The sequence below is a fragment of the Colletotrichum phormii genome (genome assembly GCF_030913505.1).
Source record: "Colletotrichum phormii strain CBS 102054 chromosome Unknown BDP81scaffold_35, whole genome shotgun sequence".
NCBI classification, from domain to species: Eukaryota; Fungi; Ascomycota; class Sordariomycetes; order Glomerellales; family Glomerellaceae; genus Colletotrichum; species Colletotrichum phormii.
The window spans coordinates 221,054-238,248 of record NW_026851477.1 but is presented as its reverse complement, the minus strand read 5'-3'; the positions used below and the strand labels follow the sequence as shown (position 1 = coordinate 238,248).

General features: G+C 50.6%; 6 protein-coding genes across 6 annotated transcripts; 4 read left to right on the top strand and 2 right to left on the bottom strand.

The window, feature by feature from the left end:
* Window positions 1-1,020: 1,020 nt before the first annotated feature.
* Window positions 1,021-2,047, top strand: BDP81DRAFT_334089 (thioesterase-like superfamily-domain-containing protein; the record flags this gene model as incomplete). Its single annotated transcript, XM_060585728.1, has 2 exons — window positions 1,021-1,126; window positions 1,191-2,047. The coding sequence occupies 2 exons, from the start codon at window positions 1,021-1,023 to the stop codon at window positions 2,045-2,047; spliced, it is 963 nt and encodes a 320-aa protein (XP_060438506.1).
* Window positions 2,048-2,455: 408 nt separating this feature from the next.
* Window positions 2,456-3,559, bottom strand: BDP81DRAFT_466027 (putative amino acid aldolase; the record flags this gene model as incomplete). The annotated part of the gene is made up of 1 exon (XM_060594352.1): window positions 2,456-3,559. One exon carries the CDS (start codon window positions 3,557-3,559, stop codon window positions 2,456-2,458), a length of 1,104 nt encoding a protein of 367 aa, XP_060438505.1.
* Window positions 3,560-4,178: 619 nt separating this feature from the next.
* On the top strand, window positions 4,179-6,532 carry BDP81DRAFT_507505 (cytochrome P450 monooxygenase-like protein; the record flags this gene model as incomplete). The annotated part of the gene is made up of 6 exons (XM_060595688.1): window positions 4,179-4,284; window positions 4,547-4,690; window positions 4,783-4,979; window positions 5,057-5,181; window positions 5,234-5,548; window positions 5,601-6,532. The coding sequence occupies 6 exons, from the start codon at window positions 4,179-4,181 to the stop codon at window positions 6,286-6,288; spliced, it is 1,575 nt and encodes a 524-aa protein (XP_060438504.1). The 3' UTR covers window positions 6,289-6,532.
* Window positions 6,533-6,938: 406 nt separating this feature from the next.
* Window positions 6,939-8,325, top strand: BDP81DRAFT_455313 (alanine racemase domain-containing protein; the record flags this gene model as incomplete). Its single annotated transcript, XM_060593053.1, has 4 exons — window positions 6,939-7,109; window positions 7,167-7,283; window positions 7,347-7,833; window positions 7,895-8,325. 4 exons carry the CDS (start codon window positions 6,939-6,941, stop codon window positions 8,323-8,325), a joined length of 1,206 nt encoding a protein of 401 aa, XP_060438503.1.
* Window positions 8,326-8,569: 244 nt separating this feature from the next.
* Window positions 8,570-10,581, bottom strand: BDP81DRAFT_386177 (fungal-specific transcription factor domain-containing protein; the record flags this gene model as incomplete). The annotated part of the gene is made up of 2 exons (XM_060587005.1): window positions 9,474-10,581; window positions 8,570-9,415 (listed from the first exon to the last, which is right to left on the bottom strand). The coding sequence occupies exons 1-2, from the start codon at window positions 10,449-10,451 to the stop codon at window positions 8,570-8,572; spliced, it is 1,824 nt and encodes a 607-aa protein (XP_060438502.1). The 5' UTR covers window positions 10,452-10,581.
* A 3,972-nt stretch (window positions 10,582-14,553) lies between these two features.
* Window positions 14,554-16,506, top strand: BDP81DRAFT_386174 (uncharacterized protein; the record flags this gene model as incomplete). The annotated part of the gene is made up of 2 exons (XM_060587004.1): window positions 14,554-14,971; window positions 16,070-16,506. The coding sequence occupies exons 1-2, from the start codon at window positions 14,596-14,598 to the stop codon at window positions 16,504-16,506; spliced, it is 813 nt and encodes a 270-aa protein (XP_060438501.1). The 5' UTR covers window positions 14,554-14,595.
* Window positions 16,507-17,195: the final 689 nt, after the last annotated feature.

Genomic DNA, 17,195 nt, shown 5'->3' with positions numbered 1-17,195 from the left:
TGGCTTCGTGGTTATGCACCGCGGGCGATGAGACTACACTAACAGTGAGACATAGAAAGAAAAGCTGCAGGCTTAGGCAAGAAAAAACTAAGCAGAAGATTTGGGTATCAGCTTAGTATTCGCAAAGAGGGAGCGTCAGCCTTCATATTTTGCAAGTCAGATCCTTTTCTTGATGACTGATCTCATCTCGGCGATAGAATCTTATCAAAGGCCCGGAGACTCGGTAGGCGTCCCGCGGCCACGCCATTGTTGGGACGCGCCGTAGACCCAGGAACCTAACTGTTGGGACTCGCATCGGAGCAGTAGCCTCGATACCGTACGACGGCCGACGTTGGGCATAGTCTACGGAGGATCCGTCACTCTAACCTGGCGTGCCTGGGAGGATCGGATTGCGTGTTGTGTGGTGCCTCGAATCTCACACCAGTCATGGCGCCCTAGACGGGCTTTTTAGGGGGCTTTCAGCCATAAGCTTGAGCCACTGAGAGTGAGAGTGAGACTCATCTCACCAACGCTAGGTTATTGAAAGTGAGCCTGGCGGCGTGAGCTGACGGCTCATTTAGGTCCACTTACCGAGGCAAAAAGCTCTGCTGGTAAGAAGTGGGCAGACGCCAAAGCTCCTTGTGGCTTGACCAAAAGTGAGCAGAACAAGCTGTCTTGAGTCAGGTGACATGTGCAATGCCGAGGCTCACTCAGGACCGGGAATCGGCATGAATTCCGCCCGCCCTCTCGTCTTGAGGATGGACAAAGTGAGAGCCAACAAGCGTTCGAGAAACGGGCCCACATCGCCGATACCCCAGGAGCTTCCCTGGATTCCAGCAACGCGAGAATTGCTCAGCTTCCTCCATGTTCTGTTGATGTATTACTGATCCTGAACTCAGATATCTGCTTCGTCTACTGAACGGGCTTATCGAATCACTGGCCAGTTGTTTCGTAGAGGCGAACCAGCATCCCTGCAATTGAATCTCTTGGCGAAGGAGACGAGACTTTGACCTTTAGAGACAGTTCCATCCTGTCGATACCATGACGTCTGAGGAGCTTGTATCGTTTTCGAATGCCACGACAATAACAAAACTTGGTCCCAACGTGTACGGAGCCAACTTGGTGCCTAGTTGGTGCACTGGCTCAGGTAAATAATCCCTCGTGGCATATTCATCTTCTACTCCATTGGGCTCATTATTGACAACGCGCAGTTCCAAATGGTGGCTATGTTGCATCAGTAATTCTTCGCGCGGCATCACTGCACCTCACAGCGCGGGGCCAACCTAACTCAATCTCAGCGCATTTCGAGTACGTCAACCGCACCGAAATCGGACCTGCGATTCTCATCGTCGATGAAGTCAAACCCGGCCGCAACCTTTCAACCCTGCACGTCTCGCTCTATCAACATGACCTCCAATCCTCAGCTCCCTGGTTCACGGCATCTTCCAGAAAAGAGGTCGTCGCCTACTTGATCAACACGCGCTTGACTCTCGAAAAGGGCCTCACGCTAGAGAGCGGTTGGGCGATGACTCCGCCAGCCAAACCTGTCGACTTTGGCCTCCTTAGTCAGGACAGGGACCCTCACTGGGTGCGAAAGCTCAAGCTGAACGCTCGCGCGACGTCTTACGCCCGCGCTCATAACAGCCTGGAGTACTACGTCCCGCGCGGAGACACTCGACGTGGCATCGTAGATCTCTGGCTACGCCTCAAGGAAGGCCAGAGGTTCACAAACGCTTCACTCGGCTATGTCGTGGACGCATACCCGACGGTTATAGAGGCCTGGAGACCGAAGCGTGATGAAGAGCAGACACCTTTTCGATCCAATGAAATGTTTTGGTATCCGACGCTTGCTCTGAACTTGGACGTGAAGAAGGCTTTACCTGAGGACGGAGCGGAATGGCTCTTCCTTCGGACAATGGCAAAGGTTATTCGAAACGGCAGACTAGATCTTGAGGTCATTGTTCTAGATCAGGGTGGGGATGTCGTTGCCCTTAGTACACATGTAAACATGGTCTTGCCTGCCGAAAGAAACTTGAAGGAGAGGAATCATTCGAAAGCAAAGATATAGAGCACGCTCTAGACGACCACATAAACTCGAATTACTTCTTGGCTTTCAAATACCAAACATTTCTACGACCACAGGGCGTCTAGGTCCCGTACTTTCAGCGGCAAGTGGATTGAGAATTCATTATCTTTATTGACTTACCTTACCTTAGTATTCAAGAGCAACCGAAAGGCACTCGAAAGGATCACTTTCACATTGCTGTTCCCGGCTCGACTAGGAAAGAGAAGACCCCTGGAATCCGGAAGTCGGACAAGTCGCTTCATGTTGCTCATGACATTTGATCCGACTTTGGTATGTTGCATTGTCTGCCTATTCTTTTGCGAGAAACCCGTCCGGTTATGGTACCTTTCGAACTTCAGTGTTCCAAGGTGCTACTGGATAAAGTCTGTACGAATGCGAATTTGAGTCTCACTATTGAACCTTTCCCCTGGAGTCGACCGACCAGATTTCCTTGATGACACCATTTCGATGGGCATAGTACCAGTCGTGCAGGTTAATCGTCGGGTCAATGTGACTCGGAACCATTTCAACCCTATCGCCCACAGCCAAAGCCGGAGTTCCCTCCTCCCAGCTGAGGGAGCCATGCTCGTCTCCCAAGTTGACGTGCGCATAGCGCCGATCCTTGCACTCAGCCAGTCCACTATCCGTCGTCAGAGACTTGAGTCCCGTATCAATCGTCACCTGTCGCTCGCCTTGCTTGCTGACAACGGTCGCCAGTAACGATAGGCTGTTGGAGTAGAACGATCCGACGGCGTTGCGGTAGTCCGTATCCATGAAGATGAAGGATCCAGGTTGCAACTCCGTGACTCCTGGAACCGTAACGCAGAACTCTGCGGTGCCCGTGCCGCCGGTCGTGACGACATCGATGCCGAAACCCCCTTTGCGGAGAGCCTCTGCTGTCTCGGTGAGCGTCTTCATGGACTCGAGGCATTGCTTCTTTCGATCTTCCCGGTCGTGAAGATGCTGTAGGTGGCCCTCATATCCTTGCACACCACTAAGCTTCAGATGCCTCAGATTTCCGATGTGTCTTGCCAGAGCTAAGGCGGGCTCGCCTGCAGCCACGCCGGTCCGATGCAGGCCAACATCCAAGTCAATCAGCGTGGTAATTGGCTCGTCCACACCGGCCCCATCTAGCGCGTCGTTGATTGCCGTTGCGCCAAATTCGCTGTCGATGACGATTCTAATCTTTTTGTTCTTCTTGAAAAGCTCGACAAGACGCTTCACTTTCTGGGCGCCGATGATTTCGCAGGTTATGAGGATGTCGTCGAAGCCCGCCGCTGTGATGGCTTCTGCTTCTGACACTTTGGCTACGCAGCAGCCCTTGGCACCGGCGGCGGCAAGCTTGCCAGCAAGCACTGCGCTTTTTGTTGTCTTGAGGTGAGGGCGGATATTGACGCCAGTGGGAAGTAGGCTGTCAAAGAGCTTCTTGATGTTCGCTTCCATGAGGTCGAGATCCACGATCATGGAAGGTGTGTCTAGGCTGTCTAGCCCGTCTCCCACATTGACGGTGTACATGCTGGCGGTGATTTTGTTTAGCTTGTAAAGATGAAATTGCATAGACTTGTGAAAGTGAACATCTGGCAAATGTCAAAGTTGACATAAACACGGGACTCCAAGATCCAGCATAAGATAGGCTGCGGGGTCGGCAACCCCAGAGCGAGATAAGACGATTCGGGGTGGATCTCCGGCGTCGGAAACGGCGTGACTAATCAATCTGTGTATGGTTGTCCGCGGAATACCTAAAGCATGATTTGATCAACAAGTTCATTTCCCTACTGAAATATGTTCATGTGTGAAATCAAGGTGAGTTGAAGTATGGGGCATGGCGTCCGCTCTGCATCTCGGTCAACATGTATGTTTCACAGCGCACATGAACACACCACAAACCGAGCTGCCAACGCACATGCGACTTGATTTTTCTCGCGTCTAGACACGGCACCCGGCAAATCGTGCTTAAACGATGGGTTCTTTGCTCGGCTCGGCACGTCTGCAGGCTCAATAGAATTTGGTCGCAGTCAATAACCGCTGCAGGGTTGCATCATCCATACAGCATCGTTCATAATCAGCACTATGCTTATCCGTCCTACTCAACGCAACACCCAAGAGCTGATCGCGCGTTGCCGATAGGCCATAGATGAGGGGCATGTTGTACAATGAGTATCAAGCAGCAGTAAGAGTAGGACTGGGCATTCGCTGCACGTCAGGCCAGATGATTGAGACGAATGAGGTGGTTAGGATACGTAAGTATATGATCTTGCTCTAAGGCATTTTAAGACCAAGGCCTAAGAGAATAGAAGGGATCTACAAATTCTGGGCGTGCTGGATTAGTAGTATATATATACCTGATAGGCTTCGGGAACTGCCTTAGCAATCACAGCATCTCACTGACCATACTCAATAACGCTCTGTGATTATGGTGCTACTTGATGTGCCAGAGCTTTCATTGGCCTCGGCCGGGGCTTTTTTTTCCATCGTGACGATTTCGTCGCTAGTTTTACGTAGTTATCTTTTATAATTTGTACTTACACTCCTTGTCCAAGTATCATGGCCCGTGGTACGCCGCCTCATTCTCTCTTTGCTCCGCTGTCATTTCCGTCGTTGGGCTGGAGCCACATTGGATGCTGTACCTGGCCAAGCGATATGGATGTGAGTTGTTGTCTGTGCTCCTTCACCAAAGACTATCACTAGCTCGTGTACCGGGTTTTTGAGAAGTCAATGATGCTGACCCCTCGACGAAGATGAGAAGCCTATCCGAATAGCACCGTCTCTTCTGCTGTTCCCTCAGTCCAAGGCTATCAAGAACATTTACTGGGATTCAAAGTGCAATAACAAAGCACCTCTCTACGGCTCCAGCGCACTTGGCCCGCCACACCTGTTCTCGACTATTGATGGGGGTGTGCATAAGTCTTTGAGAAAAGCCCTAGGTGGTCCGTCGGTATGTTCCTTTAATAGTTCTTCGCTACTGACTAACTACATTCTCGGCGCGGTTCTTCACTAACACTGAATCTACAGTGGTCCGTTGGGGGGTTGAAAAACAATTGGGAACCACGAATCAACAACCACATTCAACTTTTTGTGCAAAGAATGACCGAGTTTGCAGACAAGAATCAGCCCGTCATTCTGTCTGACAAAGTAGCGTGAGTAACTCATCTGCGCGCATGTCCTCGGTTAAAGCTGACTTCTACTCAGAGAATTTGCAGCCGATATCATGACGCTAGTCTGTTTCACCAACCCTTGGGGCTTCGTCGACAACAGTCGTGATGAGCGCAACATGCTCAAGAGCTGGCGAGAGGGATTAGTCTTTTTCGGTTTCGCCGGTCGTTTCCGCTTTTTTCGGGATGTGATTTTGAAAGGCTCGTTGAGTAAATACTTCCTACCAGGGACAAGCGACGACAACGGCATGGGCTACTTGATGAGGCAAGCAGACAGAGAGGTCTCTGGTCGGGAGCAGCGCATGTCGCAAGAGGACTTTCCCAAGAAAGACCAGATTTCTTGCAATTGTTGGTCACATCAAACTCCTACGTTTCCTCATTGCACAATACTGATCTTGCTGCAGGTGCCTGGAGGCACGGATGGACGGACAGCCATTGACGGCGATGCAGAAGCGGGCGCACGTCACGTTGCTAATACAAGCCGGCGCAGACACAACTGGCACGGCGCTTGACAGCACCCTTCGCTTTATTCTAACGCATGCGCCAGTGTTCGCACGCGTACGAGCCGAATTGAAAGCTGCTTCCGATGCAAGGCTTTTGAGTACGCCGATCCAATTCGAGGAGACGAGGGCGCAGTTGCCATACTTCATTGCATGTATCAAAGAATCTCTGAGACTCCACCCCCCCGCGACGAACCTTTTCGGCCAAGTAGCGCCGTCGCCGGACGGCAAGGTCGTTGACGGCACCTGGATTCCGGCCGGAGCAGAGATCACGAGCAATGCGTACGTCGTCCAGCGAGATCCTCATCTATATGCCCCGGATCCAGAGGCATACCGACCCGAGCGGTGGCTTGAGGATGAGGGGAATTTGAAGGAGCATATAAGCGAGATGGATGCTTCTGCTTTTGTGTTTGGCGTTGGTCCACGAGTTTGCCTGGGCAAGGATGTTGCAGTCATGGAGATGTATAAGTTGCTTCCAGAAGTTGTTCGGCAGTTTGACTTTCACATAAAGGAGGAGGGAAAGTTCGTGGTTGTCGGGGGTATTGCGTACAACGAACGGTTTGTTGTTCAGCTGAGAAGGCGGAAGGAGTAGCATGCGTTGAAAGTCGTCGTTCCTCTATACGTTGTCTTGTTGAGGTAGCGAGTTTTCGCGGCTAAGTAGGTGGGAACCGATTCCTGCCTAGATCAATTCGTATGTGCAAGTCGTAGATGATGCCAAAAATTCGCAATCGGGCACCCAGCCGAATCTTCGAGTGAGAATATTATCGGCGAAAGACCAATAACGATTCAGATGATCAGTGTCCCTGGCGAGTTGCAAGCTGTAACTTAGTCAACTCGAGAAGCTACTCAGTAACCAATGTACTAGGTAAGGTATGCATTGTAAGGAGTTGATTCAACACCAGTCTATCTCTCCGGAATTCAGCAACCGACGATAAGCGACGACGGGGAACGGGCAACTCTGCCAATAACGACGTTTTCCACGCTGAATCCTGCCGGCGCCGGAGCGGGGGGAAGAAGCTCCACAAGTGCCCCAGCGCCGCTTTCGGCTATCTCGGTCGCACCCATTGCTCCCCTCTGGGCCGCCCTCCCTAAAGAGTGTTGCCCATGTCAAAGAGGTCGACTCCAACTGGTCCGCGCGGGAAAGTGACAAGGTTTGGAGAAAAGCACGCCGCACGTCTTTCCAGTCGCTGGCAGTCTTTCTAGGAGCAGAACGTCGCAGCACGCACAATTGCCCACGTTACCATGGACTACTCATTGCAGAATCACCGCACATTCATTGGCTCCAAGGTCACTGACCTGCCTACGCCCTCTTTTGTGCTCAGCTTGCCGACCATCAAGAAGAATATTGAGAGGTTGCACCAAGATGTTGAGAAGGCCGGAGTTACACTTAGACTTCATGTTAAGACTCTCAAGGTAGGAACCTGATCTGTTTCTCACACTTCACACGTGTCATGACTAACTCACTCATAGAGTCTGGAAGTCACGCGGTTGATGCTTGGGAATGGCAAGTACAAGAGAGCAGTGGCATCAACATTATCAGAAATCCGTGGATTATTGCCATTGGGAGAAGAGGGTATTCTCGAGGAGGTTTGTCATGATTCACCATTCAAATTTCACGAGAAGTTGCAAAGCTGAGGCATTTTCTTTTAGGTGCTGTACGGGCTCCCTCCTCCAGCAAGCATTATCCCTCTGCTAGAAGACCTACGAAAGTCCATCAACGTCCAGCTCATGATCGACCATGAGAAGCAACTCACATTGTTGGAGAATTTTGCCTCGAAGAACACGAAAAACACGACCAGGCCCTGGGACATCTACATCAAGCTCGATGTGGGTAGCAAGCGCGCCGGTCTTCCCCTGGGAAGCGAGCGTCTCCAGAAGCTGATTCAGCGCGTCAACGGCTCATCCGTAGTCACTCTCAAAGGCTTCTACTGCCATGCAGGTCACTCTTACGGGTGCCGCACACCACAGGAAGTGGAAGATCTCCTCACGATTGAGATCAACAGCGTTCTGAGCGCCGCAAAGCTGGTTACTGGTGACCAAAAGCTTACCTTATCTGTTGGTGCTACGCCGACTGCTCATGTCGTTGGCACTCTCAAGGCAGCGATCCCCGAGAACGTCGCCTTGGAGCTGCACGCTGGTATGTATCCTTCACCAATAATGACCACAAAGACATTGAGGCTAAGACGAAGCCTTTCTAGGAAACTTCCCGACGAATGACCTCCAACAAGTCGCAACCAGCGTCATCGGGGCCGAGGACCAGGCCATCCGCGTTCTCTCCGAGGTCTGCAGCGTGTATCCGGAGCGCAACGAGGCACTCATCAACGCCGGGACGATCGCCTTGTCCAAGGAAGCTGGCCCGGACCCAGGTTACGGTAAGGTTGTCGGCAAGCCTGACTGGGCTATTGTTCGAATGTCTCAGGAACACGGTATTCTGGGCGAAGTCCAGACCCCAGGTTCAAAGACTGCTGATCCGGAGCGCAGAGATGTCGAGGCGAATTTCGATGTTGGCGACAAGGTTTTCCTTAATGTGCAGCATGCTTGCATAACTGCTGCGGCCTTCTACGTTTACTATGTTGTGGATGAGAATGATGTCGTGATAGATACCTGGGTTCCGTGGAAGGGGTGGTGATGGTGAATGGTGAATGTTCCGATATTCAAAAAGTAGAGGCTCTCGCCGATCATAGTGTAAAGAAAAGATTCATGGTATCATATTTGCCCGCTCTTGATGAAACCCGTGTATAATTGTACACACATGTTGGTCAAAGAATGTGCCCCGGTCCCGTCAGTCGCCATCATCTTTCGTTCGTTCGCTCGCTTACTTGCTGTCCCCGTGAACGCCACCGCTAGTCGTATCAATCATTTCCCTAGTCCGTCTACGCGAAAGAAATCCAAATCTGATTCTCATTCATGACCCGACACACCTGCCATGGACCTGCTCCAATATCCGCCGGCATGGCCTCGTTGTGGTCCCAAAGGTGCTGCAGTACTACTGAAGTTTGTCGGATGTTACCCAGACCTATGGTAGCGAACATATGGCCCAATCTCTCGTGCAAGAACTCCTGCTGTCCTTTGTCTGTGACGCAAGAACCGATGATAGTGATGGGCCAACATAAACTGGTGTTGATACGGACGCTCGGGTCTAGTTGTGCTAGATGTGAGAGAGCTCCGCTGAGAGCGTTCTGGATAGCCATTGCCTGGAGGCCATGCTCCTTTCGCGAGAGTGTGTGTAATGCCGTGTGCAGATAGAGCAACAAGGCTTTCTGGTATATGTATCCCGCCAAGGCAACATTTTCAGTCACCATGGGGTTTGGTTGCCAGTTGAGAATCTGGCTTTGTAGTTGTGAGAACAGAATAAAGTCATCAGCTGATGGACGCCAGTCCGGCTCGTCCATGTGGCTCATGATCCGACGTCCCAGGTCGAATATTGAAGGCACTAAGAGGATCAAATCCAGCCAGCATCCGCACAAGCTTCCAATGTACGAGGATGCCACGAGCTCAGTCGCAAGGAGGATCAGGTCGTTGCTGAGGAATAATTGATCACCAAGTCGTGCGTCTATGGATATCACGCTGACGGTTGCCGTGTAGATGTAGTATTCGGTCAAGAAGTCTTTCAAAGTCTTGTGTAGGAAAGTGTTGTTTGCGGATAAAAAGGGCAAGATCAAGGACTGGGCTGCCATGAGATGGTCGAAGATGGTTCCGTTCACGTCACCTTTGGCAGTCTACAGGGGATATCAACATCACCATGAACTGAATTGCGTGCATGACAGTACAACATACCTCAACCAAGCATAGGATCAGGGCACCGATGCCCAAGATCAACGTTTCTTCGCCATGCTGCCCACCCATGTAGGTCGATATGTTTTGCTGAAAGAGTCGAAGAGACTGGTTGTAATATTTTGTCGCGATGTGATCCGTCGGGACTAGAGACTTTGCTGCTCGGTGAACGGCACTCTGGGTAAGGAGTAATTGTAAGACGAGATCGCTGCTGAATGCTAGAGGAATCAATTGGGCAGTGAACGGGTTGTCTGCCGTAGACCCATTGGCCATACTGAGCGACGTTGCGCTGAGGTAGTGACTGAGAAGCTCTAGTGAGTTGCTGTCCTGATTGCCAGCCAGCAGGTTCATCGACCTTGGCACATGGTGATCTCTGAACATCGACATTGGTTGGATTGGTGAGTGCACCATCTGATCCGTGGTGTCGCCATCGTCCCGGTCCTCCGTGTCAAAGACTGAAAAGGCGGATGGGTCTTGAAGCCCGATGGCAGTCGTCGTGTTCTCTTCTGGTGTTTGGGGCGTAATGATGATTCCGCTGCTATGGTCCGTCGTGACGATCTGAGTTGCCGGGCTCGGGCTCGAGTCCGTTGTGGCAGCACTTGGCGATTCCGAGGACTGAATATGTGATGCAAAAGAGAAATTGCCTGAGCGATCTGGTAGATGCTGGGGACTCTGGGACGCCACCGTGGACCCTGACGGTGAAGGAGCAGCAGGTTTGACATCGTCTTGCCGCGTGCTCTCTGGCGAGTTTACTGCCTCGCGGGGCGACCGCGAGTTGCCGCCGCTCTGCGAAGCCTGAGAGGAGGCGGCAGCCTGGGACGAGGACGTTGGGGGCCAACGGCACTCTAGGCGGTTCCGCTCGCAGCCGCGACACCGCGGCTTGGTCTCGTCGCACTTCTTCTTGCGACCGCGGCACGTCAGGCACCCCGTACGGACGCGGAAGATTGGCCCCGCAAGGGTACGGCGGGGTTTCGTTGACATGGCTGAGAGAGCCGGACCCGTTGAAGTGAGTGAGTGAATGAGGGAGGGGAAAGACAAAGCGCCAAGAAAGCCCGATAGTTGAACCGTCGTCCGATAGAAGGTGGGAGCGAATGAGGCAAAGTTCTAGACCAATCCCAATGGAATGGGCAGCAGAAGAAGCGAATGCTTGTGTGTAAGATGTGATAGACTGATCTTTGCATGGACAATCGACACGAAGTTGGAATGTCGAATGGATTGCCTCCGCGTGGGCCAGATAAGGAAAATTTGCCGGGGTTGTGTGAAGGCGCACTATTCGTGTCTCGAGCGCGGTCCGCCGGATCCGCCCGACCCACTTGCTTCGCCGGTGTCAGCGCGGTAAAGAACCGGATTGGTCACCCCGCATCCTCCATGTCTCGGCCGGTTTGCCCTTACGAGGCCTAGTCGGGACTATGTCATTGTTGCAGACGACGGCTAGCCACCGTAACCCCTTTTCAGCCTCAATTAACTCGGATCCGGCGTGGGTGGACGATACCTAAGTATCAATAATCAGATCTCCAAATTTCCCCAGCTGATCCACATGACTTCCGAAGACGACTATCAAATATGCTCAAATGCCTCCGGTATTCGCATATGATAAGGTAGTTTCTTGGTCCTTACGCATTCATGGAGACTAGAAACCACATATGCATACTGTAGGGTACGGGTCAATTTTCAAGTTTTATCCCGCTACAGCCACGCCTTGATGAATTGGCACCATGTGGGCGGTTGATACTCTAGATGTTTACTGCATCAACCTTTACCTTAAGTATAAGATATGAGTACGTACATTTCATGTGGGATATCACCCAGTGAACGATTCGGAACCATGCCATTTTCGCTTCTTGAATAAGACAATGTCCCATCAACAGCTGCATGGTATCGATATACGAGATATGTCCATACTTTTGAAAAGAACATGAATAAACGAATAATACTTTAACCTAGCCCTATTTCCCTCATCCTATTAACTGCTAGATGGCGTCACTACATTCGTCTCCAGTCTTTTTCTTATTTTACTCTATTTCCCTTGTATCCGCCTATGAATAATCTCGAAATAGATCAAACTTGGAGAAAGATTAGAGACGGATGTAATGACGCCATCTAGTAGTTGATTGGATATACGCCTCTAAATAATGACGAAATGGAGCAGAGTTAGAGGAAGACTAGAGACGAGTGAAGTAACGCTATCTACCAGTTGATGGGGTCAATTCAACTAAGGTGCCAATGATTCAATGCTACTACTATGTTAATCGTCAGAGGATCCATGGATTCTATTTTATTCTCATAAGTACTAACGTGGTTCATCAGTCAGCCGGCCGGACCAGTCAGCCGGACGTTTTTTCCCACGTCCACAACAACATCTAGTATTTCTCAACCACAACGCATTAAATCAATTATTGGTTATCGCTATCAGAATCTCCTGATAATTCGACATCTTTGGAACAGGTTCGTGCATTATGCCCAGTCTTACCACACGCACCACAGCGTCTCCGAGTCGGCTGGGCTCTCTTTGATGGACCCCCCTCCTCATCCTCTCGAGGTGCTGGACGTTTACCTTTTTGTTTCTCTTCCAGCAAACCCTGAGATTCCTCTATACTAAGTGCCCCTCTAAGCTGCACACGCGACCTTTTAGCCCTCCGACGCTTAGCAAGTGCTACATTCGCATCCTCAAGGGTACGAAGCCGATCAGTCAAAATAGTGATTGAGTGCGCCATTGCCTGCGCACCCTTTGACAATTGCTCAACTGCAGCAATAATTGGTGTCGGTGAGCTTCTTTTATGAGCAGAGATCCGGCTTTTGATAAAGTTGGACTGCGAGACGGCTTGTTGTGGGTTAGAGGGCGTTTGCGACTGCCAAGGTGGTGGTGTTGAAGGGCTGGCCACAGGAGGTATAGGCATCCGTAAACGTACATCAAGCTTTTCAATGACATGCTCTAGGTTCTATGGTGAAACTTCAGCGCCTTGAAAAGCAGCCCTAATGTTTTCTTCATTAAAAACTTTGTTGTGGGCCTGGTAGAAGGCAATAAAGAACTCCGACTTGGTGATGTGGTTTATGGAGGCTCTGATAAATAGGTTGATTTTATCACCGTATGCGCGTTTTGTCGCAAAAACGACGCCGTTAATTACGGGCAGCAATTAACGCCATATATACCCTACGACACACCCCCTCAGATCCTAGCCCTGTGGAAGGGTAGGGGTCTGTACGCTTTTACCCGTGGCCGCTCTGGGCTTGTTGGGTGGCACTTGGGCTCTTTTAGACCTGATTAGGCGGCAAAACTGCCTACCCGAGCGGGAATTGAACCTGAGGCTTTAGATGTGGGTACGCGTCAAAGCTACACTTTAGACGGTTGTGCTACCGGTAGAATCCTGGGCTCATAACTGTCGCAAAGCGAGGTAGCAAGTGGAAGACTTGTATGGTAGAAAGTGGCTTGATTCCTCTAAGTGGAAGACCCGTATGAGGGTCCTATCTATATACCGTACAAGACGGGTAATGGGCTTGTGGAAAGCGGTATCGTACGGCAGTAACCGGCAGCGCCACGTGTGGCGCTGCGACACGTTTCAAAGGCGAATAAAGCGCAATATCCAATGGCTGTAATATATGCGACGAATGTGCAGGCATACTACTGACCGTTACAATATTGTTCTGCTTGCAGTAATCGTCGAATTCGGCCGATAAATGGCTCTCATGGCCGTCGATAATGAGCATCCGGTAGACGCCCTTAGTTCGGTTCTTAGTTTGTTTGTCGAAGTGTTTAATCCAGTCAAGACCCGTCTGATTATCCGTCCATCCATTAGCAGTGGGCTTGATGACCCAGTTGCTCGAAAAACCTGATTCTGTGGTCCAACTGGCAAGGTGATATACGCCCTTGACGATCACGAACGGAGGGATGCACCACCCGCCCGAATTGATACATTCAATGACTGTAGCCCATTCACGGTTACCCGGCTGGACAGACTTTGCTTTGCCGCGTCGATCGGCGCGTGTTACCACCATTGACGCGGTGATCATGCCCATCATGAAGCCAGTCTCGTCGAAATTGTATAGGTCCTCCTCTTGGATTCTATACTTGATCATCATGTTGCGTAACAACACAAACCACTTTGAAATAACCTCTGGGTCTTCTTGAAGAGCCCTTTGATAATCGTATGGACGATTAAACTTGGTTTTCAGAGCAGGCTGTGAGTCCACAAACCGCCTGGCCCATCGCTTGCCAACAGGCTCGGCATTACGCGCTCGCAGCAGGAGATTGGCCATATTTTCTACACCGCCAAGGCGCAAAGGAAATCCTCTGGAATCCTGTTCAATAACGTATTGGAGAAGTGTTTTCTCTTCGATCGGATCGAGTTTATGTCGTTGGGGTTGAGTTTGTTCGCGTCGCGGTCGGTTGTTCATTCTATCGGCTAAGGTGCTCTTCGGGATACCGTAGGTCTTTGCGGCACGCGAAATGCTCAAGTTACTACCTGCAGCGCGTGTCGATCGGATCGCTTCAATCGCAAGAATGACTTTGTCTTCTTGGGTGTAGATTGGCATTATGGTTGTTGAGATTTTACGCGTCAAAGGTTTAAGTGGTTTGGACATAAGTGTGTTTAGAAAAAAACGTCCGGCTGACTGGTCCGGCCGGCTGACTGATGAACCACGTTACTGAAAATGAAAATGTGTCACTCGAAACTATGGTGATAATACTACAATGGATGGAATTACCTAGGAAACGCAACTTCTGCTGGCTACATGGACCTTTATTCAAGGCACACGAGAATTGTAAACTGATCGTAAGATTAGCAGACATCCGGGTCCCTGGACCTCGAAGACTCCAGGTGACTGGTATCATAATAGCCCTTGACCATTGGTCTGGTATCGCAGGGTTTTACGTGAGGTATGGATGGTCCACCAGCCCACAAGGTGCTACCGTGCTTCGAACCTTGATCAAGCCGCGCCAATTGCGAGTTGCTGCAATCTGTCTTCCCCTTCATCCTGACCTCATGCTGCCTTACCAGGGGTCACTGGATGTCCAACTAGTCACTCCCGCTTTGCCACTTAGGCGAGCGAAATATTTCCTGTTTTCGAAACATTCTCTTCCTTCAGACCTGCATCCCTCTCGGGCTGTGACTTCCTCAAGACTGCGATAATGACTGACCTTAACGATTGCAGCTACTCCCGCGAGGAGTGCATAGCATCAGTCCGCGACTATTACAAGTTTCTAGCTACGATGTATCTCCACGAAGAGGACATCATTTATCTCCCAGAGGGAGGTTGGGCTACCATTTCATCGGAATCGTTTCAAGACATGAATAAGACAGCTGAGGTCATTTCTCTCTTGCGCCAGCTACCCTACATTCGTGCCCCGAGTAATCCAATCAATCAGGCCCAGGGTGCTCCTTGGTGCCGTTTCGCTGATTGGCAACATACTGGCGCCCGTATCGAACGTGGCATGGATGGTCAGGATCTAAAAATCATGTCGGAGGGTTCTGATATCTACGACAACGCACCATCCCACGTGATTGGTCTCACAAAATTGTTGTAACCAGTTGTTATATTTTAACGCCGTAGCGGCAAGGGCGCAGCCGCCCTTGCGGCAGACCTCCCGAAGGGTATGTGGCGTGGAGGGCCGTAGGCCTATAGCTATCACTAGATACAGTCCAGCTCGTCCTCCAAATCGTGCCCAAAGGCAACTATGTGTTTAACCTGTCTCTAGGTGCCGCTGGCTTGCCCGAGACAGTACTATGGTCGTTCCTAGAACGTGACAGAATCCATGCATGCTCCTATGCGAGTCATGGACATAACCCATTCGGAATGGTCTGACCATCACGAAACAGGCCAGACTGTCATTTCCACCTGGTCCTAGCTCTGCAAGGCTTATTAGGATAGCATTAGGCCCATGAGCCTGTGGTGATTCCATCCACTCTTTAGTACGAATAGACGCTCTTTTCTGCTCACTCATATATGCATATTCCGCTGGCCACCCTGACTAACCGTCAGAACGCAATTCCGCCAGTATCTCCTATCCTTCGACCCAGAGCCCGCAGGCTTCTAGTTTACACAACGTTCCAGTAACCGTCCGGAATATATCATAATAAGTAATACCGCCACAAGGGAAACCACAAAGGGCAAAACCTCGTAAGACTAGGTTATAGGGCTTACTGTTAGGTTCTATAACGAGCATAGCTATATATAACCGTAGCTACACATCGCTACCCAATAGTCGTTTCGTCTCTTCGAAGGAGTCTTCGATCTTTTAAGGGGCAAAGGTACTAAGAGAGTGAAGTCAAAAAGTCGGTCGGTGATATTCAATCTAGGGCCGGAAGCGCCACTTGCGCCGGGAAAGAAAGTCGCCCGTCTCCTTCGGGAGGCTAGATAGAACCTCTACTCCATGCCCTACCAGGAAGACTTCGTCTAGCCTACGGAAGGCGAATTCGAGTCGACGGCGGCTCGTTAGGTTGAATAATCGTCGGCTCGATTCGAGGGGAAAATATGCGTTATTAAGGGTTTAATTAGCATATAGCTAATCCACCCCAGCGCGCAGCGGCAAACCGCGGGGACTGGGGCCCCTCCTTAGCATTGCACTAACAGCCCGTGCCAAGCTGGAGAGATGTTTCGTGGAGGTTGTGGTCTCACAAAAGGTGGCCGCGAAAATTATGTTTTCATTTTGGATACGGAGCTTGGCATAATCTACTGGTCAGAATGCCCAGGCGAGATCTCAGACAATCCCTCCTACGACCACCCGAAAGTCCTCGACGATCCTCATGAGTGGGCCCCAGAGAACGAAGCCGACTGGCGTGGCGGTGCCGCTGGCTGGACCGTAAAGGGTTTCTTCGAAGTCCTCAAAGATCAGTCCTTAAAACTGAAATTCATCCCCACCAGTCTACTGTATGTTATCGACGTATACGCGTGGCTCATACCAGACTCGGGCGGCTTGGTGGAAAGACTACAGGGTATATATCGCCAACATGGCTGGCCTGACCTGGACAATTTTCAGAAGCAGGAGTGCTTAGAAGCCGTGGAGACCACATTGGAGCAACAGCACCGTACGGATGGATAAGTGGCAATGTGGCATGGGATATCAAAGTGGACCTACTCGTATTGAACAGAGAAATGGCAGGAGGGTTTATTGGCGTCATTGCAACAGGAGTCAAATCTTCAAAATAGAATCAAGAGAAAATCAGGCGGTCGTATAGTGGTGGTGTAAGCACGCCTATCTCAAATAGTGAGGAGATTTTTATTAGAAAGATAGTAAGAACAAAAAGTCCGATGTTCAAATTTAATAGAACAAGCCAACTGGCACAATCCAACCTGGAATTTCCAAAGCCCTTTCACTTGGGTTATGTGGCAAGAAGAAGGAGTCAACAGGAGCCGGCCAAGGCTGGACTCTTCTTCTCGTTTACCTCGGTTTGATGCTATTTTACACCGGGTTTATCACAAAGCGAGGTAGCAAGTGGAAGACATGTATAGTAGAAAATGGCTTGATTCCTCTAAGTGGAAGATCAGTATGAGGGTCATATCTATAGGCAGCTTACTGCGTAAGCTACTCTGTCGCGGTCGCTTTTCATCTGTTGCGCTTATAAGTCGAAGCGGTAGTAATAGTCGAATAGAAAGCTCTGTAAGTCCCTTGCCGACTTGCCCGTGTACGATAGGCTGGGGAGGAATAGAGGCCTGAATACCAAAGAGCCTCCTATGACCGCCGCTTCTGTTAGTAAGGAGCTTGTGGAAGGTGGCTTGGGGGCGATGAAC